Source organism: Camelina sativa, chromosome 16 (assembly GCF_000633955.1).
Source record: "Camelina sativa cultivar DH55 chromosome 16, Cs, whole genome shotgun sequence".
In the NCBI taxonomy this organism is placed as follows: domain Eukaryota; kingdom Viridiplantae; phylum Streptophyta; class Magnoliopsida; order Brassicales; family Brassicaceae; genus Camelina; species Camelina sativa.
This window is the reverse complement of record NC_025700.1, coordinates 5,691,421-5,716,611: the sequence shown is the minus strand read 5'-3', so window position 1 is coordinate 5,716,611 and position 25,191 is coordinate 5,691,421. Positions and strand designations below refer to the sequence as shown.

Below are 25,191 nucleotides of genomic sequence, written 5' to 3'. Positions count from 1 at the left end.
GGTGTTCTAACTTATTTCAGCCAATATCCTTTCTGCCAGCTTAATCAATTGTCGGATTAAAAATAGTCTTCCGCATCTTTATGAACGCAATTAGTGGGTGTTTTGGGTTCCACCTTTGGATTGGATCCTGCCTCTATTACACATAAAGTAGATCACTGGTCTCATCTCTTTAAATATTTTATTACGGATAAAATAAATGTTTGTTAATGATATTAATATCGCATTTCTTTTGTTTATAATTTTCTATAGATGACTTAAGATCCGTGCTAGAGCATGGGTTGAAATTTATTTTATTTATATTGTAGTTTTTATATATAATGCAATTTATGTGATTGTTTTTAAAAGTTTTTTTTGGATAAAACACTATGCAATAAAATCATATGCTAAATATAATAGCTTCAAAAAAGATACATATTTTATAAGTTTTATATTATTAATGATTCTAGATAATTATCCGTGCTATAACATTTGTTAAATTTATCTTATACAAAATTTTGAAAATTCTGATTAAGATTTTATTTTTAATTTCAGAATACGATCTCAGAGATATCGATTAATCTTGTTAATTAGGAAGATCTTATTCGTTTTTTATGATTCACAATATATTTTTATCCCTTTAATAACTTGTGTAACGATGCGGTCTATTAATAAAATCTGTGAAATATAAATTTGTAATATTGTGTTTAAAGATATTTGGAAACAACGTGATAAAGGACTAAATCTTATAGAAACAACGTGATAATACGTGTTTATCGATGATTTTATTTGTTACCATTAATATATCAATTATCAATTATCAATTACTCCCACCGGTTTTTTTTACTTGTCATTCTAGAGCTTTGCACACAAATTAAGAAACTAGATCAATGTTCTATTATACCCTTTCTTTAATACATTTTCTAATTTTTTTATTGGTCAAATCATTAAAATAGTTGGGATAAAATTGGTATTTTTGTCAAACATATGCATTGGAAACCTAAAACGACAAGTATTGGAAAACAAAATTTTTAGTCTAGAATGACAAGTAAAAAAAACCAGAGGGAGTATCAATTATCAATTATCAATTTCGAAAATCCCCAATTAAGGTTATACCCAATATTTAAGTGTCATCAATTAATATATGGATTTCGAATATCTCCAATTATAATTGCACCCAATATTTCGATATAATCAATTAATATATGGATTAATCTATAACCTATGTATAATTTATTTGTAACCATTTATTAAAAATATAAAGTCTACTAATTTGAAGTCGTGTATTTTCGTTTTAATAAAAAGGGGATATAGTAGGCCTACTTAAAAATCTATAGGTGAAAAAGCTAATAACAAAGTTAATCTCGCATTTATTTTTGGGTGTGCAAGCTTAATTGGGCCTTTTATGGGCTTTGTTATGTTAGCTTAATATTCTTAGATTAGTTAGTTTTATGGACCTCCAATAATAATTCTGTTAACCGCTACTTTCCCGTTAGATTATGACATCCTCATCCAACCAATATCGAGCCGCCACATGTCGTCACGTCAGCCACGAGCTTTTGAAAAAAATCAGTTTCTCTCTCTTATAACAAAGAAAAAAAAAACAGAGAAGAAGAAGAAGAAAAAAAAAATAAAATCTCCGCCATGAACGCGAGAGCTCTTCTTTGCTCTCCAAATCTTCACTCTCTCTACACTTCAAATCGTCCACCTGAGAAAACCTCTTACCGAAACATCAAACCAGCTCCCAAGTCGTTACGGGTATGGGTTTACCCGCGGAATCGGTCCGGCGTTTTCCGGGTATTAGTTCGGAGCTCCGACAAGAGAGAAAGCAGTAATTCGTATTACATAGATGAAGAGAGAGTGAGTCAAAACGAAGTCGTTTCTGATTCTTCGACTAGCTCGATCGTCGTCCCATGGTGGGAAGAGTTTCCGAAGCGGTGGGTGATTGTGTTACTCTGTTTCTCAGCTTTTCTTCTCTGCAATATGGACAGAGTAAGTTAGGAAACAAAACAAAAAAGATTGAATTTTTATGGAAATCGAAGGGTTTTGGATCTGGTTAATTAGGAAATTGGAGTTATCAATTTGGGACAGATGATGTTTTCAACAGGTGAATATGAGCATAGCTATACTTCCTATGTCAGCTGAGTATGGTTGGAATCCAGCAACTGTTGGTCTGATTCAGTCTTCTTTCTTCTGGGGTTACCTTCTTACTCAGGTAAAGCTTTTTGATTTGTTTCCTTAATTAGGTGATTCTTTACTATGGTTGCATAAATGATTCTCTTTTGAATCATTCAGTGTGTTTGTTGATATGATTAGATAGCTGGTGGGATATGGGCAGACACTGTAGGTGGGAAAAGGGTTCTTGGATTCGCTGTTATTTGGTGGTCAATCGCAACAATTCTTACTCCTGTAGCTGCTAAACTTGGTCTTCCTTACTTGCTCGTTGTTCGTGCTTTCATGGGAGTTGGAGAGGTATGATGTTTTAGATATTAGTATTAGATTTGTGTATTTCGATGGAGAAGTACAATCTCATTTGGTGTCTATAGGGTGTTGCAATGCCGGCTATGAATAATATATTGTCGAAGTGGGTGCCTGTGCAAGAGAGAAGCAGATCTCTTGCGCTTGTTTACAGCGGAATGTATCTTGGATCCGTTACTGGTTTAGCCTTTTCGCCTTTCTTGATTCATCAGTTTGGATGGCCCTCTGTGTTTTACTCTTTTGGGTCTCTTGGAACTGTATGGCTGATTCTGTGGCTAACTAAGGTCAGACTTCTCTACTGCTTGAGTGCTTTCAGTCTAGTGGATCCAAATCTCTTACCATTAATGTGTGATTTGTTACTTGTTACTAATTGTAGGCAGAGAGTTCACCACTAGAAGATCCAACCTTGCTCCCTAAAGAAAGAAAGCTGATTGCAGACAACTGTGCCAGCAAAGAGCCAGTGAAGTCGATCCCTTGGAGGCTGATATTGTCGAAACCGCCGGTTTGGGCTCTCATCGGTTGTCACTTTTGTCACAACTGGGGAACATTTATCCTCTTAACCTGGATGCCAACTTATTACCATCAAGTCAGTTCTATTACTGTCTTTATTCAGTGAGCTTTGATATTCTATATTTCTCTGGTTACTAATCTCATGAACATTGTGAGGCAGGTGTTGAAGTTCAACCTAATGGAATCAGGGCTTCTCTCAGTATTTCCATGGATGACAATGGCGATTTCTGCAAATGCTGGAGGATGGATCGCTGATACACTCGTCAGCCGAGGTTTCTCTGTCACAAATGTCCGCAAGGTAACTGCATATATCACCCTTCAGTCCATTTCAATGCATCTAGTTTAAGTAATTGATTCAATAATCATTTTATCCTTTTCTATGATGACTTCAGATAATGCAAACAATTGGGTTTCTTGGACCAGCGTTCTTCCTAACACAGCTGAAACACATAGACTCTCCAACAATGGCCGTTTTGTGCATGGCTTGTAGCCAGGGGACAGATGCGTTTTCACAGTCTGGTCTATACTCTAATCATCAAGACATTGCTCCAAGATACTCTGTAAGTATAAATAATTACTCTCAAGTCTTAACTAATCATGCTACTCTAAACCAAATTGATAAGCACGTTGATGATGTTGTTTGTGTGATCAGGGAGTGTTACTTGGTTTGTCTAATACTGCTGGAGTACTTGCCGGTGTTCTTGGCACAGCTGCGACTGGTCACATCCTACAACACGGTCAGGACTCTCAACACTTTTTGATTCTGACAATTCGTTGCTTAATCCTTTTAAACTATACTAAGCTTTTTTATGTGTTCCAATGAAATTAAAACTGACAAGACATGCCTCAGGTTCTTGGGATGACGTTTTCACGATTTCGGTCGGTCTTTACCTTGTTGGGACCGTCGTTTGGAATCTATTTTCAACTGGGGAGAAGATAATCGATTGATCCATTCCAAGAACAGTGATTTATCAGTGAATAATTCAGCTCCAAGACCTCATCAGGTGCATCTTCACCTCATGCCAGTCTCCGATTATACATATCGTCAGTCTGAGAGCTTGCCGGAATATACCTTTTTTGCCGGAAAATTATCCTGGAAAATTCTGCTCGTTGATTTAGGCCAAAGCATAATAATATGTAGATGAAGCTATACGGTTAATCTTTTGTACATAAAACGGAAGCTCACACTGTCCACGTTTCTCAAGATTACTTAAAATCTCTCTTCATCTCTCTATATATATTATTTCATACAGAATACACGCAATTCTCTAATATGCTATTGCGTAGTGACCAAGAAAGAGTTTCCTAAACTTAAAGGCATGACAGAACTTAAGATTTACGGCCACTGGTAGAACTTGATCTTGTGAAGGAGGAAGAGGAGTTTATGAATTGTATGCAGTCTTCTATAGCCTCTGATCTTTGACTATCATTAGCAACAGAGATGACCGAAGGCTGAGATATACCAGAAGAAGAAGCCTTCTTCAATGGTGGAGATCTCTTCTTCTTCTTCGTCCTCATCACCACCAGTCGTAAGCCTTTAACGAAGTTACAGCTGACATGTTTAACCAGTCTTGCTGCTGTGCATTCTGTTTTCCTCGGTAGCCTCATACCACAGCTTGTTGTGCATCCCGGATTCTTACCATATGGTTCCTTGACTGAGGATTGCTTCCCGGGAGTTACTGGTCCAGTGTTTGCATTGAATCGTTTTGTTCCTGTAGCTGACATATCAAGAGAGAGAGTAAGAGCACTTTGTGAGAACAAACTTAAGAAATTATATATATAGGGATTGATGCTGAAACAGTTGCCTATACGAGTTCAGGTAGACCAGAGAAGCCATGATTATTAATAATGTATCAATCAATGATGACATAATAGCACTTAAAGCCATGATTACTGTAGTCATTTAAAACATACACAGATAAAAAATAGTAGGCAGGTTCAATTTTCATACACTTACTTTAGATACTTTTTGTCAAAAGAACTAACAGATTTAAAGATATCTGAAATTCTAACGCCGAAATTTGGAGAACAAAGCTAGCCAAAAGAGCAAAGATAAAGACTTTGTTTAGTTTTTCTACATTTCCATTAGGGAAAGCAAGTAGAAGATGGTCCACAAAGGAACAAAACCATTTGTTTAAGTGAAAAAGGTTCTTTCTTTGAAGCAACCTTTCGGTATTGTTCCTATTTGATGAACTTACCTTTATAAATTGCAGATACCGTACTTGAGACTTGAGGCTACCAAAAACTAAGAAAAGAAATAAGAACGAAGTCAATAGTGGGCACAAGCATATCAGCAAGCAGATTATCTAACCATACAATTTCATGACATTACATAAAACATCAACCTTTGGAGAATGATTTCAACATTCCATTGAGATCAGAACAATAAGCTGGTTACTAGTTGCTAATGGAAGATGATTAACATAAATGGTAGAATTCAAAATTGCAAAATCGTGATAAGGAATTCAAAAACTACTTCATCAAGTCTAATTAGAGTGAAAAGTGAAAAGATTTAGCAATACCAGTCTACTCATAGACACAAAGAACATATTTTGAATTCTGAGACATGAAGATCATTAGTTCCAAAACTCATAAGTGGGGCAATTTCACTGAATTTTTCTTTAAAAGTCGTGATCAACACTGTTGGACTTTAAACTACTAGACATGTACCAGACACAATTTCACACTTGATGGGTATTCATTAACATACAGAGACAAAACGTAAGAAAAATTGAAACTCACGTTTGTTGATCTTTTAAGCATTGTTGGTCACTAGCAAAACCTCTGCACCTAAACTCAGGTTTTGATCCAAGAACCCTCTAACTTCATCTCCATCTTTAAACATCTGTGGCACAACGAGATCACTATCCAAATTATACCAAACACCATTGATTCTTCTAACCACAACCCAATGCCTACTTCTCCAAAGTCCACCGTACCGCTTAACCGGAACATTCAACACAATACCCATCAAAGTATCTGTACCATCAAGATCAATCGAAGAAGCTCCACTACGCTTATCATGCCAAACAACACTCTTTCCTTTGCCTTCGAGAGCTGTGATCATCACGTTCACGTCGTAGTTACCAGTGAGCGTATTGTGGTGAGGCTTGAGGAGTAAAGAGAGAGGTGTCGTCCATGTTTCTTTGTTTGGATCATCCTCCACGAGCTTCTCTGCGATTGAGTTCAAGCTTTCTCGCGTGAATGCGTCTTTGTCCTGAATCATAAAACGAGAGCAGTAAGCAAAAACTCTTTAATCATCGGTGTGATTTTCGCAGGATGAAAATTTTGAAATTGAAATTGAGATTTGATCGAATCACCTGAAATAGATTGTTGAGGGAGTGCAAAAGGCAAAATTGCAATCGTTGTCGTTCGTGATAGATCTGAGATTCGGATTCCGCCATGTTTGGGAACCTTTCGGTGAAGAAAATTAGGGTTTAGATCATCATCGTGATTCCTTCGAGACTCAGATGAAGACGACAGTGTTGAATGAGTACCAAAATGTGTGACGTTTTGAAAATCTAAACATAACTTACATGCTGTTTTTTATTTACTAGTCACAAATCCCACGAGTGAATATCACAACGTCCAGGATTTCCTAAAGGAAACTGCGTGCCGTCTCCCTTTCTCTCTATGCCTTCCATGTGCATTACTAACTGACTTGGTTTGGTTATATCAAAATACAAACTCCAACCCATGGATGATGTATGATCAAACATGATGTTATTACATAATCACTGTTTGATCTGATCCGGTCAGTGACAAAACAAACTAAAAATGGTGCCAGATGAGGCTCACAAGCAGCCCACAACAATTACAGAAACATGATATATATATATAGATATAGAAACATCACATCTCTCATGATTCATGTTCATGTACATGTTAGCAGAAACATTTACCATAAAAAAACACCAAGGCTGTCAAATACAAAAGCTAGTAATATGAGAAACCTTCAAACCAATTAAGACACAACGTAAGAGTTTCTGGCTCTTGACAATTGTGTGATCTCATACTGTCATACAGCAGGAAATTAATATAGGCTGTGTAACATTTTTATCCTCTTGGCCCCAAAAGTTATCTTTCACATTTGGTAAGTTTCGTTAACTTTATGTTCAACTGCAACATAACAAAAATCTTTTACGTAATTGATGTAAAACGTTTTCAAATTTGTGTTTATGAAAGCTGAACAATGAGAAACTACAGAGGATCGATCATTTTCATGTGTAGCTGATTGAGGTTCACTTTCCTTACAACTGCTTGTTCTGGCCGATGCCATTCCACTCTCTACGCCTCTGCCATAGCTACTATGTAATAAAATGACAAAAGGTGTATTGCTTTTCCCAGTATGTTTCCTCAAAGTGATCACCCAAGTTTCATTGTCATGCATATTTATGTAAATAAACCAGTATAGCTAGGTAGAAAACATGATCTTAAGTGTTAGAAATCCGATTTGTGTTGTGTAGCTGTAAACCAACTTAAAAGAGAAGATTGATTTTAGCTTATGTGATACGTCCCAAGGCAGCGATAGCATTTTCACCAATCTGAAAAGAAGTTTTGATTGAATGATTCTTCACTGTTAGTGACGTAGTGCATCAGTTAGACTTTTTAATAGCTCGTGAGAATCAACTGTTGGAAACCGTGGACTGAGACTCAGGGGAGCGGCAACGGTAGAAGCTTCTTCACCTTTAGAAAGCTACAGAAAATTAAAAAAAAAACATGCACACTCCCTGCGCAGGCATTACCCTGTTCAGGTTCAAAGGGACTTTCTCAGCCTGGTCCCGGATAGCCCGCTCTTTCGAGGGCTATCCTGGTTCAAGCACCCCTGGTGCTTTTTCATGTCAAATCACACTCAAAAAGTATTGAAAACATCAACTTAGGTTGTCTTTATTACTGACTCTGACTCGAAGGAACATACAGCAACATAGATAGTTCTAAAGATTAAAAGACATAGAGACTCCATATCTTACCGACAGTTTGTGCCTTTATATGGTATAGTCCAACAGGCAACCAAGACTTGAGTAAGAGAGGTCTTGTTTCAACCCTGAGGAAGCAGAAGAAAAAGAAATACGACAAGAAACACAGATGTAAGGACACATTTGACCATATGCAATAAGCTTGCTTATTCTTCAGAATTTTAGATAAAAGGCTGTGCACCTGAATGCTTTCAAACTACCAAGCAGTAACTAACATGTTTGTTAAGTGACAAAGGTCTAAACACACTGACCTTTTATTTCATAGCAGACTTGACGTAGCTCTCTGGCAAATAGATTTCTCCACCTACTTCACCGTGCTGTTCTCCACTGATGGTTTTCTTGGCGATGTTGAACTCTTCACTCATAGCATCCATTCCTTGTTTGATGGCTTCTTCAGCACTGCCATAACCATTCTCCTCTGCGTACTTACGGATGTCTTCCGTTATCTTCATGGAGCAGAATTTTGGTCCACACATGGAGCAAAAGTGTGCAACCTTGGCTCCATCAGCTGGAAGAGTTTCATCATGGAAAGACATAGCAGTCATGGGGTCCAACGACAGAGCAAACTGGTCCATCCATCTGAACTCAAACCGCGCTTTGCTCAGCGCATCATCCCATGCCTGCGCATGTGGATGCTGTTTGGCTAGATCAGCTGCATGAGCAGCGATCTTGTATGCTATAACCCCGGCCTTCACGTCATCCCTGTTTGGTAGCCCAAGGTGCTCTTTTGGTGTTACATAGCAAAGAAGAGCTGTTCCCAAGGCTCCGATATTGGCAGCACCAATGGCAGAGGTGATGTGATCATATCCAGGGGCGATATCAGTAGTCAAAGGACCAAGGGTGTAAAATGGTGCCTCGTTACACCATTCCAATTGCTTCTGCATATTCTCTGGAATCTTGTGCATTGGGACATGCCCTGGTCCTTCATTCATCACCTAAAATAAAAATCAACCAATATTGAGAATATGTATGCAAATGCAAACTGTATTAGATTAAGTAGTTGTAGTCTACCTGCACATCTTTCTCCCATGCTCGGCGAGTTAGTTCACCTTGAGTAAGGAGCTCTGCAAACTGAGCAGTGTCGTTAGCATCATAGATGGATCCAGGTCTCAGACCATCACCAATTGAAAGAGCCACATCATACTGGTTACAAATGTCTAGAATGTCATCCCAGTGCTCATAAGCAAAGTTCTCCTTGTGGTAAGATAAACACCATTTCGCATGAATGGATCCTCCACGCGAAACGATCCCGGTCATACGCTTGGCAGTTAAGGGAATGTAACGCAGCAAAACTCCAGCATGGATTGTGAAATAGTCTACACCTTGCTCAGCTTGTTCAATCAGAGTCTCTCTGAAGACTTCCCAGCTAAGATTCTCAGCAATTCCATCCACTTTCTCAAGTGCTTGATAAATAGGAACAGTACCAACAGGCACAGCTGAGTTCCTAAGGATCCACTCGCGTGTCTCGTGGATGTGACGGCCAGTAGAGAGATCCATGATTGTATCAGCTCCCCACATTGTTGCCCACTGAACCTTGTAGACTTCCTCTTCAATAGAGCTAGCAACAGCAGAGTTTCCGATATTAGCATTGACCTTGACCAAAAACTTTCTACCAACAATCATCGGTTCCAGCTCCAAATGCTTCTTGTTGGAAGGGATGATGGCCCTCCCTCTCGCAACTTCTGATCTAACAAACTCAGGGTCTAGCTTCTCCCTGGTAGCACAGTAGAGCATCTCCTCAGTTATGATCCCTTGCTTAGCGTAGTACATTTGAGTGTATCTTGGTGTTCCTAGCTTCTCTCGGCGATCAATCCACTGCTTCCTTAGCTTAGGAAGCCCTGTTTAGAAAGCTTCATTATTATTGATACTCACGGAGAAACCAAAAGAGAGATGAATGGGTAAAACACAAGGTCAAATCACATACCAATGTTTGGGTTAACATCTTGAGGACCACTAGTGTCATAACTATCAAAAGCTGGCTCACCACCAGACAAATGAACACGTCTAAAAGGAACTTTAAGCACATGACCAGATTCTTCATGAACAACCTCCCTGGTAAACAATCAAAAGACCAAACCAGTGATTTCTCAACTCTTCCAAATTATGAAAATGTGAATTGAGTGTGAAGGATAGATAACGAACCTTTGTTCTTTAGTGCTCTTAGGAAAGCATTCTTGAAAAGATGGGATTGGTTGAAAATCAGGAGAAGAAGGATCAACGGTGTGCTTCCTCTGCTTAGCTCTCTCAGAATTATTAGTCGTTGGTGGATCAAACGTGAGAGTGGCTGGTGTGGTTGTCTTGAATCGAGTAGTAGCAGTAGCTGGAACAACCACATCGAATCCAGGTAACAAGGAAGAGTTTGGAAGTTTAGGCCAAGCAGAGTGAGTCTTGTTGTTGCATACGACCGACATCAAAGTACTGTGTACTGAAGCCATAACTGAAAGATATGTACAATACAAGGTTACTTACTGTTACTGCTATTATAAGTTATCGTAATCGAAGATCCGATTATTGCATGATTCTAAACCCTAAAATCTAACCCCCAAATAAGAAAAGAAGTTTCATGCACATTCGTGGAGAAGAAGGAATTCGAACCTGGAATAAGAGGAAGCTTATGGATCTGTTCTCTCTAGAAGAAAGAGGGCTGGCTCGTGTTTGAACTGAATCGGCACACACTGAGTCACTCTGTGGTACTCAGAGTGATGATATTTTAATATAGATTATAAGAAAGTGATTTGGGTCCTTTAAATAAATAAAAGGAACGAAGCTCCTGAACCGTCAGTGATATTGTCACGGTCCAATGCAGACTAAAGCTTTGCTGACGTGTCTCCCTTCCCAGATACTTTGTCGTCCAGAAGGGATAAGATACGTGAGGAGGAGATCATCGTTTTATAAGTAAACCACCTTTTAAACCAATATAAACCAAAATATCAATTCATAATCTAATTAACCACAAAAAACAAATTGAAGACAATGTTTATTATAAATAAATAAATAAATGTCTCTATTTTTTTTTTTTTTTTGAACAAAGAAATAAATGTCTCTATTGGATTCTTACTATGTGATAAATGTTGGCAATGACAATTGATAGACCATACATTTTGGTTTCTTTTAGTATCTGTTGTTCAATCACTCCAAAAGGTGAGAACGACATTGATATTTTTTTGCTGTGTCCATATCTATGTATTGATATATGCATTGTTCATATATTGAGAGATTTGATGATTCATATCATATATATACAGTCGAAAGAACCATGAATTAAATGTTCAAACATCTTTAGAAAAAACAAGAAGACTCTGAAAATAAGTATAAAAAAAATTATCTACCAAGAGAAGAAACATTCTTCTTGAGCAGATATATAATCGTACAAGCAACAACCATTGACGCATTTATATTTGTATTTTTAAATTAACTAATATTTCTTTAATAATTATATATTCTCTTTGCTAAGAACATGGATTATGTGAGTTTGAAATTGTTGAACACCAAAAAAAAAATGCAAGTTTGAAAAGGCAAAAAGCAACAACACTAAAACAAATTACTAATCTTTGCATACCGTTGTATCGATAGGGCACTAACTAATCATATTTGGAATAAATTTTTCATTAATCGACCACAATTTTTAGAATCCAAAAACTAAGAAATATGAGAAATAAATACAAAGACTAAGAAATAAGGGGATCAACTTGAAATTTCAAGAAAATATCATATAATCAAAAAATTCAAAAGTGTAAAAGGGAAAAAATAATGATATCTTTGACAAAACATGTAAGCAACTACGGTTTTTTTCTAACTTGTCTTCCCCGCACGATGCGATCCATACGTAAACTATTCATTCCCTCTTTGCCACACCACACCGACATGTATTTAATAGAAACAGAGAAAATTTTCTAAATCTGCAATTAATAAAACCCCCCTCCCAATACAACATTTTTTTGACTGGTTATCATTTCAAAGGTAAGCTTGACTTCTCTTCTTCATAAATTTTTGAACTTTTCCTTCATTAGTTTTGATCATTCTTTTTGTTGTTGTTTGATCACTAGAAGAGAAAAGAAAAAAATGGGAATTGATAGTAAAGATGTATGCGTTATCATCTGGAAGATTTTAAAAATCTCAACGAATACAGCTTTCAGATACGTGATGAGATACCCAGTTGTGTCTGGTGTTTCCACGTTTATGATCGTCTTGTATATTTTTCTTCCTTGGGTTTTCTATCTCTTGCTCTGTTCTTCGATAGCTTATGTTTCGTACTGTCCACGGAACCATGATGTGAGTTCAAAGATCGATGATTTATCGGAGGAAGGAGAGAGAACAGATCGTGGGTTGTCTTTTGTTTCTCAAGAGGGAAGAACAGAGAAGGCTGAGTTAAAGCACCAACGAAGTGTTCGACGTAATGCTCGAAGAAAAGTTGAAGAGGTTGGGAAAGATTGGGATTCGTCTCAAGCTAGTGAGGACGAGAGAGGTAAAGTTATTCTGACAACTCTCTATGGGGAAGTTTTACCGGGGACGATTAGTACTACTCCTGATCTGGAGAAACTTAAGAGAGAGAGGACGTTGCTTGTCGAAGAAGAAAGCTCTTTTGACTCTGTTTTTGACAACAGTGAAGATGTCGTTGTTGATCCATTGGAGAAGGTAACAAGTGTTGATGAAACTGAAGTAGAATGTTCATCAGAAGAGGAAGAGGAAGAAGAAAGGTGTGAAGATAGAAGAAGCAAGGTCGATGAGGTAGAGTGGACAGAGGATGATCAGAAGAATCTGATGGATCTTGGAACATCTGAGATGGAACGAAACAAGAGGCTTGAGAATTTGATCACCAGAAGAAGATCACGGAGATTTTTCCTACTTGCAGCTGAAGGAAGCTTGATGGATGATATGGAAGTTCCTCGGATTTGTATAGGTCGGAACTTTTATGGTTTCGGTAAAGAAAACTATGAAATCGATGGACTTCTCATGCCTGGCTCTGCACCTTCCGTTTTGTTACCAAGAAGAAACCCATTTGACCTTCCTTACGACCCACTCGAAGAAAAGCCGAACCTAACAGGAGATAGTTTTCAGCAAGAGTTTGCTGAGCCTACTAACCCGAAGGATATCTTCTTTTGCCGTCATGAGAGCTTTCATCACAGAGTTCATCCATCAACATTGCAAAAGGAATCTAAATTGGCCTCATCATGGAGAAATGAAGTTGATGGTGGTAGTAGGCTTAGGCAACTACAAGGTATATATATAAGCTCAAATAAGTTGTAGTAAATGGTTAAATTTGAACTGAAACATAAGGATCAGCTCTGCTTTTGCAGAACTTGCTTAGACCTTTTACTAGTTTTGTTTCTGCATTGATCAAGGTTATGATTAGGATTCTATATTTGTTGTTGATATAGGTAGCAATGATCAACCACCTCAACTAAAAGAAAGAGAAAAAGAAAATGATATGGAGGCAGGAGAGGTTCGGATAGAGACAGATTCCATCAGAAACGATGATAGTGACTCGAATGCATCGCTTTCTCCTCGAGAAAGAGAGAAAGATTTCAATGTCTCGGACCAGTCAGATGCTTCCGGAACTTTCTGCAAACAAAATGATCGTGTTGAAAACTCTCTTGCAGGTTTAGTGCCTAGAAGCAGTGGTTCGAGTTCACTAGCGACAGCGAGGCAAAGATACATGGAGCATTTTGGTTACAACACAAGAAAATGTCATATGGTGACACATTCAGTTGACTCTGATCTTCAAGTTGAGGTTTCTGAACTCGGATCACCTCCAACCTCAGTTGATGGGAATGACTCTGATTATGAGAGATCTATGTTCGTTTATGAATCGGACATTGGAAAGCAAATGAGTTTCAATGGTGGGGAATATGAAGTCTTACCTGTTGGGAAAGATGATCAAGATCTAAATGAAGCAACTTCTTTAGCTTCTCCAGAGAATGAAGAAGCAGGAAAAATGGAGTCCATGGTTCCTCAACATAATGAAGCTTCCTCCAAAAGACCGGAGGTAAGCTAATGTTTTTCTTCTTTTTTTCTCAAAAATATTGTAAGACAATATTTAACAAAATCTTTGAAACTTTTTGTCAGGAGTTAAAGGAACTTCCTGAGAACTCAGCTGATGAGATAAAGATAAGTTATGACTCTGATGAACCTCAACCATCTGATAGAATTGATCAAGAATCTGAAGAAACTCGTGAGAGAAATGATGGAGAAGAAATGCAACAAGTCATGGCGGAAGCTGAAGCTTCTTCTGATGTAAATTATCATGGAAACTCTGAAGAATCTGTTACATCTCCAAGATCAGTGTTAGCAGATATGTTACATCTAGAACAAACTAATTCTGGGGATCTGGATCATACATCAGTTGGTCAGCTGCAAAATATGGATCCACCTGCTGAATCTTCTCATAATCAAATAGATGTAAGTTTTGTATTTGGTAAAGCGATATACAATTTCTGTATACATTAATACATGTACGTTGTTTGAGGCTTGGATTTGTTTTCTCGATCGCAGGAACATTCTGAACCAACTGAGGAAAAAGTAGAAACCATTTGTTCGGATGCCATGGGAACAATTCAAGAGAAGCAAGAGGTAAGCCATTATCCTTTTCCAAAGTTACAATGCTCTGTTTATACTTAATCAAAAGTGTATAATTCGTCTTGTGCTTAAACATTTTGAAATCGATGTATTAAAAATTTCAGGGATCTGAAGTAACATACAATGATGAGCCTATATATGCAGAAGAACACAGACAGTCCATTGATCCATTGGCTGTAGAACTTAAGAACAATCAAACTGATGGAATCAAATGATGAAATGGTAAAGCTAAGACTAAGATGTTGCTATAACACAGGCTAGACTGATTCCACATTCCCCCAAATCTGATCTCCATTACGTGTTTCCAACGCAATCTCGACACAACGAATTTCAAGTATAGACCAATAATTGTTCCCCAAAATCACCAACTTGCCACCAACATTCGCCATCTTAGACCAATCATCACGGAGCATAGGCAATTGATAAGTGGATACACCCATCAGAGGTCTCCAAACCAATTCATTCGGATGATATACCAGTATTGGATGTGCAAGAGAACACGTTTATTCTCCCCACTCCCCAGTATTGGATGTGCAAGAGAACACGTTTATTTCCTCCAAACCAATTCATTCGGATGTTGTTATTGTGTATAGTATTTATATTAAGGAAACCTAATTGTCATTTCACTTGGCATCACTCACTCATTCAGAAAGTTCTACTATTTTTCTTTTCTTCTAATATGATAATTTGTATTAAATGTTTTTTCGTTAATACAGAGCATTACCCAAAATGAAAAAAAAGTCTCGTTATATCATAATTTATTAATTTACTAAAAATGTGTTTATTTTGCGTAATTCTATTTTCACTTTTTTGTTTTTTAAATAAAACAAAAATTCAGGTAAATATTATGTAGAGAATTTCTCCAAAAGTAGTTGGTCAAAGAATTTTACACTTAAATTTTCCTATGATTCCTTTTAAAAAATTAAAAATAAAATCGAACATTATGATAGCACAAGCATTTTTATGTAAGGCTGTATCACTGGTTTGTAAACTTTTTTGGTTTTTTTAAATCTCTTTTCTAAAAATGTTTTAGTTAAAAAACATTTCACCAATCAAAGAATAATAAAAATTGAGTCAAACGTCTCTCTCAACTCTCAAGTGTCTTTTAAAATAAAAATTATATATATTATTTTAAATATAGTCAGTGTGTTGACCAAACTCGATGCTTAATTAAGCAAATAGCAACATCAAAACTAGACTACTAAAAATTAAAATGTATGGGAATAGCTTTGTTGGACAAATTATAGTTAAAACTTACGGAGATAGATTACTCAGTTTTTTAAAATGCCAGTTACCTTGTTATGATGATTACCAATGTCCTAAAGATAGTCACATGTCATGCCACTATCGTTTTGCCGTGTGGGGAATTAAAAAAAGTTAGAGATACACACATATTGTATAGATGCACATGTTTTCAGTATATATATTAATTTTGGTTGACTTTGTATAAAATTTTCTTTCAATGCAATTATAGATATAAAAATGTTACTTCCTCAATAAGACTTTATTAATAGAAATAAAATTTTAGCCAATTATATATAAATATACAAAATTTTAGATAACTTCAGCCTTCCAGGACTCTGTACTTTCCACAGTTTTATATTGTTACCCATAAAATTATAACCATCGGTTAATTAAATCACTGTGTTTTGCTTCATCTCTATATCAAGATTTCATATTGCTCATATAGAAAAAGCAGATTAGGTTTCATTAATACGCAAGCTGCTCAAAAACAGATTATGTAATACTAAGATTTCGTGTGACACACGTCGAAGATTTGCGTCAATACGCAAAACTTGATCACTTTCATAACAAAAGCTAAAAAGGTACCATAGGAGTTTTTAGTGGCTCCATATACTAATACTCCAGTTTATGTATAAGTTATAACTTCGGTATTTTGTGTGATACAAATTAATTATGATAAATTATGAAAGTAATAATTTTGGGAAACAGTAACCTCTTTATCAGCTGTTAAGGCTTATATTTTCATCAAAACAAACACTCTCTTTACGTCTTGGTTTTTTTGGTTATAGTTGTCATGATAAACGGTACCGTGCATGCTTTTCTTAATTTGATCTATATATTCTTGTTGTATCTAACGTTCTTGATTTTTTACGTAGTATCATGTTCTTGCGTTTTTACGTAGTCACCTTCTTACCTTTTTCGGAAGTACTACTAGCTAAAGTCTAGACTCACTATAGAAAATACGATGTTAACGTCAAAGGTTCTGACAAATAACTTTAACGGTGCTTGACTAATTGCTTGATCATACGGGTTTCCAAAATTACTACATAACCTTTCCAATAATTAAGTTAAAAGGTAAAGAGAAAGAATCTATATGGGGTCCCTGAACCTCTCAAAGAACATCACTTCCCCAGCGTTTAGATTAAGGACTGAAGGACGAGTTACTCTCTAAATATAAGACTTGAGGCTCAAGAACAATGTCATAATTCATCATCAATACTCAACAAAGATTAATATACCTTGCAGCTGCAAAAGTATCATCAAATCGTAACGGTTCGAGAAATCTCAATAAAAGGGGACTTGAATGTATGCACATGTGAGGTTGATTCGACCTTCCCCCATATATCCCCATCTTCACGTCTCTCCAACGCAACCTCTACGCACAAAACGTTTTTTCCGAGTCATCATCACAAATATTATCGCTTGGATACCATCCCAAAATCACTAACTTCCAACCAAAACTTGCCATTCTAGACTCGGTATAACCGAGAACAGGCAACCTATCTACACCCTTGACAGGTCTCCAAACACTGTCCCTTGGGTCATAGACGACAATAGGAGATCCAAGAAACCAGTGAGGAACAAGGGCAAACAACAAATCAGCAATCACGCAAGAGGACGCGTGCCAAAAAAGCCTCTGTTGACTCTCAGGTCCCCAATTCTGCCACCTACGTAGTCTCGGATCGTAAGCCAAACAATGATCACCATCCAACATGTAAATCTTGTTATCCAAAACCGCATGTATACGAAACACTCCACTCGAACTAGCAAGGAAACAGCATAGACCAGGCACAGTTTCCCATACTCCATTCTCAACGTCGAACACTTCGACCCAATCCTCATATCGTTTCTTGCGACCTCCAACCACGTAAATCTTTCCGTCAATCACTCCAGAGGCAGCGTAGCAACGTTCCCTTTTCATAGTCTGGAGATAGTCCCACCTGTGGAATCTACAGTCGATTACAATCACAGTCTTTACGGGTTGGTTTAAATCGCCGCGTCCACCCATAACGTACATCTTGTGTCCGATTGTGACGGTAGTCGATCCAGGAAGCATGGGAGGAAGTGAAATGACTCTGCTCAAACGTAAAGAGATGTTGCTTCGATGGAGAATGAACCAGCTTGGGGGCTCAAAACGTGGGGACGTCCTAATCAAGGTATAAAGAATCGGTTCTGTCAAGCCGAGGCTCGAGCGCGTTACGAAGAGTTGATCCGAAGAGATTACGTCACGGAAGGCTCTGGAGAGTAGAGATATCCTTGGGTAATGGCATCTCCGGACGAGCGCGACGGTACTTTCTATAAGTATCACTGGGATGTCTCGACGAATCGGAGCAAGATTCTGATCTTCTTTCGGATTCTCTTCTTCTTCTTCTCCTTTCTGAATCTTAGTTGGATAGCCGCCATTGGAGCCGTCTTCGGAAGTTTCAGAGATTACAACCATCGTCACCACCACACCAGCAACAGATTTAACTGAACGCGAGAGCCTAATTCGATTTTTTAAACTGAATTAATGTTTCCTTCTTTACAACGAAACCATTATTATAACGAACATAGTAACGACGTCGTATAAGTGATTATATATTGGGCCTAAGGCCTACACAAACTTTCTGAAAGGAAGGGTATTTTAATTTATATATTGGGCCTAAGGCCCACAAAATTGTCGAGTAATTTGCATTTGAGCGATGAGGTTAACGACGGCGGCGAGGCACCGCGGCTGCTGGAAGAAGAGTTTTCACGGAAAGGAAAAAGCTTCTAAGAGGTTTTTAGTCTCAGAGTAATCCGAGTCAACCGGGTCGACCCGGGTTTCATTACATGCTCTTTCAAGGTCCCTCTTCGTTTGACGGTTCGTCTCTCTCTGTCTCATTCCTTGACATTGCGATGGGAAATGGATAATTTGTGGTTATAAGATGAGAATTCGATTGATAGTATTAGTATTGAGTGATTAGAGAATCAAGGAGAAGAAGATCTCCTCATTTAGTATTTATATTTTGTAGTTGTAGCTTGGAATTGCTTTTTTTTTTTGCGGTTTGTATTTGAGACGTGATTTTTTTTGGTTTATTACTAACAGAATCATCAAGACATTTTTGATCTAGTGCTGATTGATTGTGTAAGGAGGAGTCATGTGTGTATGTGAAACAATTTAGAGATACTTTTTTTTTTTTTACTAACTTCATGAAACCAAGACTTCACCTATTGCTCTTTTTAATGTTAAAATTAGAGAATATAGTTTCATAAGATATCTGTAGATACAAATTAAATGCTAGTATGCTACATACACGCAAATAGTATTATCTTCTCTTTGCATATAATACACGCAAATTTCTAGTAAAGCATACAAGTTTTAAGTTTACGAAGTCAAATTCAAACTATTTTTTTTTTTTTTTGTAATTAGCTAGCGTTCGTGCTAGTTCGAGTCTAGTGCTGATTGTGTAAGGAGGAGTCATGTGTGTTTGTGAAACAATTTAGAGATACTAATTTGAGAGAAAGTGAAACCAAGACTTCATCTATTTGCTCTTTTTAATGTTAAAAATAGAGAATATAGTTTCATAAGGTATCTGTAGATACAAATTAAATGCTAGTATGCTACATACACGCAAATAGTATTATCTTCTCTTTGCATATAATACAGATGGCTTCATGACTTTTGTATTTTCTCACTTTAGTATTGTAAGCTAGTATTCATAAAGTCAAAATCACCAGTTAACTATAGCTAAATATCACATTGTTTTGCTTTCATCTCTAAACGCAAATTTCATATGGTAGAAGCAGATTAGGCTTCCTTTAATCTGATCGTGATTAGTGATTATATATCTAAACAAAAAAGAACTTGAGACCATGTTAGTGCAACTGCACACAAAAATCCCCAGAAGATGCATTTCAACAAAAGTTTCCTAAAAGTTATTGTATACAGGGTAGGTAGATAACAGAGTAGCATATTCTACACAGCTTAAGAAATTTTACTCAACTCTGAGTTACTCTTTAAGGTGTAACAACAGCTTCTGAGTTACTTTGCTCTGATTATAACAAGCTGCTCAAACAGTAGATGTAATAGCTTTCACCTGCAAAGTTCATGAAAGCCTAAATAAGACTTGAGGCTCAAGAAAACTTCTGAAACGTCATAATTGATTCATTATCAATGGTCCATACTAACAAAAGATTAACATACCTTGCCAACTGCAAACGAATCATCAATCAAACCGTAACAGTTCGAGCAATTTCAAACAAACAAGACTCGCCGAATGAACACACACGCGAGATTGATTCGAACTTCCCCCAAATATCACCATCTTCACGTTTCTCCAACGCCACCTCCACGCACCAAGCAACATCCCGGCTCCCATTATAATATCCCAGAATCACTAACTTGCCACCAAAACTCACCATTCTAGACTCAATATAAACGAGAGCAGGCCAAAGATCTACACCCTTGACAGGTCTCCACACCATATCCCTTGGATCGTACACGATAATAGAAGAACCAAAACCCGCCAGATCAGGAACATTAATAACATACAGCAAATCATCAACCACACAAGACGAAGCGTGCCAGAAAAGCCTCTGTGGACTTGTAGGTCCCCGATCCTCCCATCTGCGTAGTCTCGGATCGTAAACCAAACAAAACGGACGATCCATAATGTAAATCTTATTATCCAAAACCGCAAGTACAGGAAACATGCTAATCGAACTAGCAACAGGAGAGAATGGAGCTGCAGGCACAGTTTCCCAAGTCTCAGTCTCTACATCGAACACTTCTACCCAATCATAATATCGTTTCTCCCTACCTCCGACTACGTAAATCTTTCCGTCAATTACACCGGAGGCAGCGAAGCAACGATCCCTTTTCATACTCTGGAGCTGGCGATACGTGTGGGATCTGCAATCTATGACAACTAGAGTCCTTACGGGTCGATTTAAGGGGACGTTTAAGCCACCCATAACGTAAATCTTGCGTCCGATTGTGACGGCAGTGCATCCAGGATACATCGGAGGAAGGGAACTGATTCTGCTCAACCGTAAAGACATGTTGCTTCGATGGAGGATGTACCATCTTGGGGGCTCGAAACGTGGGAACGGCCTAATCAAGGTATAAAGAACCGGTTCAGTCAAGCCGAGGAGCGAGCGCGTTACGAAGAGTTGATCCGAAGAGATTACGTCACGGAAGGCTTTGGAGACTAGAGATAGCCTCGGGTAATGACATCTCCGGATGAGCGCGACGGTACTTTCTATAAGTATCACTGGGATATCTCGTCGACGAATCGGAGCAAGATTCTGATCTACTTCTTGATCGTCTTCTTCTTTCGGATTCTTGTTTTGATTATCTTCTTGTTCTTCTCCTCCTTTCTGAATCTTGGTTGGATCGCCGCCATTGGAGCCGTCGTCGGAAGTCGTAGAGATTACAACCATCGTCACCAGCAACAGAATTAACTGAACGCGAGAGCCTAATTCGATATTTGAAACAGAATTTTAATGTTTCTTCCTTTACAACGAAACCATTATTATAACGAAGACCGTAACGACGTCGTATAAGTTATTATATATTGGGCCCAACAAACTTTCTGAAACTATACATCTAATTTTGTTTATTTATCTATTGTACTAAAAAAAAAGTAAGGGAAGAAATTAGAATTAACTGAAAGTGTGAAGTAGAGATTTCAATTACAGATGTTGTGGTATTTGGACTAACATCTCATACCCCCTCTTTCATCAACACATTTTCTCAAAAACCCGCGCGTGTCCAGAGTTCGAATCCCATTATGCGGGGTACAACTGGGTACAATTGGTGCACCTAGGATGTTCGATTTTTATTTAAAAATTGTTAGAGGGGTAGTTTTGTTTTTTCATTAAAGAAGAGGGATATGTAGAATTAAAGTGGGTGTGTAGAAAAAAAATTGTTGAGATAGAGGTGCCAGATAATTAAATCAGTATTTTAAAAGGAACAAAGACCTTAACGACGTCGTCGTTAGACGATTTTCAAATGAGGCCTAATATACGTCGCATATGCGATTTTCAAATGGGCCTAATTAGCGTGGACTCGCTGTTATTTCCTTTAAGAAGGTGTTGATCACTTTTAAGTTTGATAATGGCAGAATAGAGACGGGAATTAATCTAGCTAATGGTGCTATTGCAATTTTGTGGATGAAGTTGTAAGCTTACCTCCGTGTGTTTCCTTTCTAAAGCTATGCTCGGGGTAAGTCTGCTCAACTTTTTTCAATCTTGTTCTGATTTGCTGAAAAGTCAGAGAGATGATTTTGAAATGGAATTATGTCTGTTTTTAGTTATGGCTAGCTAAATTTGGTTTGGGATCTCTTAGGTCGTTTTCTTCTTTCTGGTTGTGTAAACTTAATCAATCCTTTGTAGAAATAGCTTACACCTTACCTTTGCAGGTGAAGGATCTTCTCCGAATCACCATTCACATTCACTAAACTTGATCGTTATGGTGATGAAAATTGTAATCTGTCTCATCAATCCATGATCGAAAGCTGTGTTTTATGTAGGATATTGGGAGAAGGTCCAAGAGAAACCGTTATCTATGGTTTCAGCTTGGCTTCAATGTAAGCTAAGAACTAAGCTTTGATGAAATGGTAAGCTAAGAACTAAGCTTGAGAGTTGAGATAATTGCCTTAGATGAAATCAAAATTTTTTCTTTTGATATTCAAGTGAGACTCTTTTAAGCTTTTGGTTCTAACTTTTACAAGGAACACTATCTGATTCTCTTTTTCTTTTGTTCTCCAGTTCGGATGCAGAGTGTTCATCACATTTGCGGCAAGTCAAATCAAGAACCAAGGCACTTTGGTTTATAATCAAACACCAAATATAGGAACTTACAAAAAAGCAGCGAAATGAATGAATGATAAGATGATAGGGACTTTATGTTTGTGTTGTATCATGAAATGTATGTTTCATACAACAAGTTTCGTAAGAAAATTTTGTCAAAAGGCTAAAACAAGAATGGCCTACGCAGCTAAAGAAATCTACTCAAGGCTAATTCTGTAAGAGTATTCTCACTCTGCACAAAGATAAGAAGAAGAACACGAGTTACTTTTTAACAACTTTTGCTTCATATGCTCTCATATCAACAAGCTGCTAGCTAAAACAGTAGATGTAATAAAAGATCCTTCAGCTGCAAATGAATGAAAAGCCGAATAAGAATTGAGATTACAGAAAATGCCATAATATCATTATCAATAAAGTCCATGCACATCAAAGATTAACATACCTTCAACTGCAAGAAACCATCCCAAAGATCATCAAAACGTAACAGAGCGAAAAAGATCAATGGAAGGCGACGTCATGGATCTAAGCACATGCGATCTTGATACGACCTTCCCCCGAATCTTTCCTCCTTCAAGTCTCTTTAAGGCAATCTCTATGCACCAAACATCTTTAAATCCATACCGGTTGCAAGTATTGCCCAAAATCACCAAGTTCCCACCAACATTGGCCATTTTACAATAATAATAATTGAGACTAGGCAAACCAGATACACCGCTCAGAGGTCTCCAATACAACTCATTCGGATCATATACCGAAACAGAACAAGAATCAATACTATACAACGAATCCTCAACCACACAAGACGACTGGTCCCAATATCTCAATAATGGACTTGCCGGTCCCCATGACTGCCATGTACCTTGTCTTGGTTCGTAAAAACAACACTCAGGATCCAACATGTAAATCTTCTCTTCCATCACCACATATGACAGAAACGCTCCTTCTTCCATACTAGAGTTGTGATCGTATGGACCAGCAACACTACTCCAAATCCCAGTCTCTACATCGAACACCTCGATCCAATTATCATCTCTCTGCTCGCAACCTCCGATCACGTAAATCTTTCTGTCAATTGCTCCGGCGGCTGCGGAGTTGCGAGCCCTCTGCATTCCCGGGAGCAAGCGACACTTGTGAAATCTGCAGTCGATGACTAACACGTCCGATGTGGGCCGATCATATGATTCATCGCATCCACCGATCACATACATCTCGTATCCGATTGTGACCATAGCAGCTCCAGGCTTCAGAGGAGGAAGTGAACGGAGTTCGGTCAGCCGTAAAGAGATCTTTCTTGGAACGTTACGGTTGAGAATGAACCAGCTCGGTAAGATATTAAGATGGAATCGGATCGAAGCGTAAAGAACAGGTTCGGTGAGGCCGAGTTGCGAGCGCCTTTGGTAGAGTTCCGGCGAAGAGATGACGTGATGAAAGAATCTTGAGAAGAGAGATACCTTCGGGTAATTACATCTCTCGACGAGTAAGAGGATGCTTTCGGCGAGTCCTTCTGGAATGTATAGAGTAACCGGAGCAAGATTCTGATCTTCTTCTTTAGGATTCTCGTTTTGATTCTCTACTTGTTGCGGATTCTTGCTTGGATCGCCGCCGTTGGAGCCGTCGTCAGTAGTTTCAGAGATTAAAGCCATCGCCGCCGTGTGAAGTCTTCAGCAGCAACGAATTTAACTGAAAGGGAGAAGACTAGAGTAGATTTTTTCAAGAAGCTGTTACATTCCTTGTGGTATTTATAATGAAACCATAATTCAGAAACTTCGTTTAAAGCGATTCTTTTGTATTAATTCATTTTTTCTTTTTAATTTTTACGTAAATTGTAATATATTAGTATCATCTAATTTTTATAATGGATTTTTTTTTCCCTTCAGTCTCAAAAACAAATCACCTCTTTTATAACGTGTCAAACGTCTCTCAACGTGACTCACAAGCTACTCTGTTCTTCCTACTTAGAAAACTCAAGTTTGTGTTTCAAATGGCGTACTTAAATGCTTTGTATTCTTAATTCTTAAACATATTTGTAATCTTAGGCTATATTTTTTCATGTGCCTTGTAGAAGAAGTTAAAGGTAGTTTTGTCTTTACAAGGTCAAGAGTGAGGGCAAATTTTTTATTCTAATTAAGCTCAGAACTTTGAATTTCTTCATTGTAGTTAGTTCCCCCTATAGACCCTAAATCTTTGTGTTTGCTTCATCTCTAAACCATAATATCATAATATTGCTCATATAGTCATATATATGATCGCAGATTAGGTTTCGTTAAATCTGATTGTGATTATTTATTATTGAAGAATGATATATTTCAAAAAACAGAAAGAAGCAGAAACTAGTTAAACCAAAGTTGCATTCCAACAAGTCTCCTAAGAATCAGTACAAAGAGAAAGAGTGGCCAACTCTACGCAAGGCCTATTCTATTAAGAGTGATCACATTCTTGCACGAAGGTTAAGAAGGAAGACGAATTACTCTTTAAGGTCTCAGATAAAACAGCTTCTGCACCACTTTTTGCTTTATATTTGCTCTCATATTAACAAGCTGGTAGCTAAAAAACAGTAGGGCGTTTGGTGAACCAGACGCAATATCTAGACGCGGATGCAGATTGTTGTTTGTTTAGTGATAATTAAAATAATAACTGGATTAGGTATTTGGATGAG

The 25,191-nt window shown here is 37.7% G+C and overlaps 7 protein-coding genes and 1 pseudogene across 9 annotated transcripts; 2 read left to right on the top strand and 6 right to left on the bottom strand.

The window, feature by feature from the left end:
- LOC104749907 (sodium-dependent phosphate transport protein 1, chloroplastic) lies at positions 1,562-4,186 on the top strand. 2 transcript variants are annotated; one of them, XM_010471618.2, is made up of 9 exons: positions 1,562-1,968; positions 2,084-2,191; positions 2,293-2,448; positions 2,523-2,738; positions 2,831-3,040; positions 3,125-3,262; positions 3,357-3,524; positions 3,617-3,701; positions 3,815-4,186. In XM_010471618.2, the coding sequence occupies exons 1-9, from the start codon at positions 1,621-1,623 to the stop codon at positions 3,910-3,912; spliced, it is 1,527 nt and encodes a 508-aa protein (XP_010469920.1). In that variant the 5' UTR covers positions 1,562-1,620; the 3' UTR covers positions 3,913-4,186. The 2 variants fall into 2 exon arrangements, with proteins under 2 accessions (XP_010469920.1, XP_010469921.1); XM_010471619.1 differs by having other exon boundaries at positions 1,845-1,968; positions 2,068-2,191.
- Positions 4,083-4,689, bottom strand: LOC104749908 (josephin-like protein). Its single transcript, XM_010471620.2, has one exon. The coding sequence runs from the start codon at positions 4,687-4,689 to the stop codon at positions 4,294-4,296; it is 396 nt and encodes a 131-aa protein (XP_010469922.1). The 3' UTR covers positions 4,083-4,293.
- LOC104749909 (josephin-like protein) lies at positions 4,553-8,008 on the bottom strand. 2 transcript variants are annotated; one of them, XR_761497.2, is made up of 5 exons: positions 7,935-8,008; positions 6,285-7,789; positions 5,707-6,181; positions 5,163-5,209; positions 4,553-4,682 (listed from the first exon to the last, which is right to left on the bottom strand). XR_761497.2 is itself a non-coding variant. In XM_010471621.2 (4 exons), exons 2-3 carry the CDS (start codon positions 6,366-6,368, stop codon positions 5,720-5,722), a joined length of 546 nt encoding a protein of 181 aa, XP_010469923.1. In that variant the 5' UTR covers positions 6,369-7,789; positions 7,935-8,008; the 3' UTR covers positions 5,162-5,209; positions 5,707-5,719. The 2 variants fall into 2 exon arrangements, 1 of the variants encoding a protein (XP_010469923.1); XM_010471621.2 differs by lacking the exon at positions 4,553-4,682 and having other exon boundaries at positions 5,162-5,209.
- LOC104749910 (phosphomethylpyrimidine synthase, chloroplastic) lies at positions 7,825-10,675 on the bottom strand. Its single transcript, XM_010471622.2, has 6 exons — positions 10,536-10,675; positions 10,083-10,377; positions 9,865-9,992; positions 8,952-9,778; positions 8,192-8,875; positions 7,825-8,008 (listed from the first exon to the last, which is right to left on the bottom strand). The coding sequence occupies exons 2-5, from the start codon at positions 10,373-10,375 to the stop codon at positions 8,195-8,197; spliced, it is 1,929 nt and encodes a 642-aa protein (XP_010469924.1). The 5' UTR covers positions 10,376-10,377; positions 10,536-10,675; the 3' UTR covers positions 7,825-8,008; positions 8,192-8,194.
- On the top strand, positions 11,731-15,230 carry LOC104749905. The gene is made up of 6 exons (XM_010471616.1): positions 11,731-11,900; positions 11,987-13,158; positions 13,319-13,926; positions 14,007-14,339; positions 14,433-14,510; positions 14,621-15,230. The coding sequence occupies exons 2-6, from the start codon at positions 12,003-12,005 to the stop codon at positions 14,729-14,731; spliced, it is 2,286 nt and encodes a 761-aa protein (XP_010469918.1). The 5' UTR covers positions 11,731-11,900; positions 11,987-12,002; the 3' UTR covers positions 14,732-15,230.
- LOC104753402 lies at positions 17,021-18,201 on the bottom strand (annotated as a pseudogene).
- Positions 19,953-21,164, bottom strand: LOC104749904 (putative F-box/kelch-repeat protein At2g29800). The gene has a single exon (XM_019238032.1). The coding sequence runs from the start codon at positions 21,162-21,164 to the stop codon at positions 19,953-19,955; it is 1,212 nt and encodes a 403-aa protein (XP_019093577.1).
- Positions 23,006-24,259, bottom strand: LOC104753401 (putative F-box/kelch-repeat protein At2g29780). Its single transcript, XM_010475661.2, has one exon. The coding sequence runs from the start codon at positions 24,176-24,178 to the stop codon at positions 23,009-23,011; it is 1,170 nt and encodes a 389-aa protein (XP_010473963.1). The 5' UTR covers positions 24,179-24,259; the 3' UTR covers positions 23,006-23,008.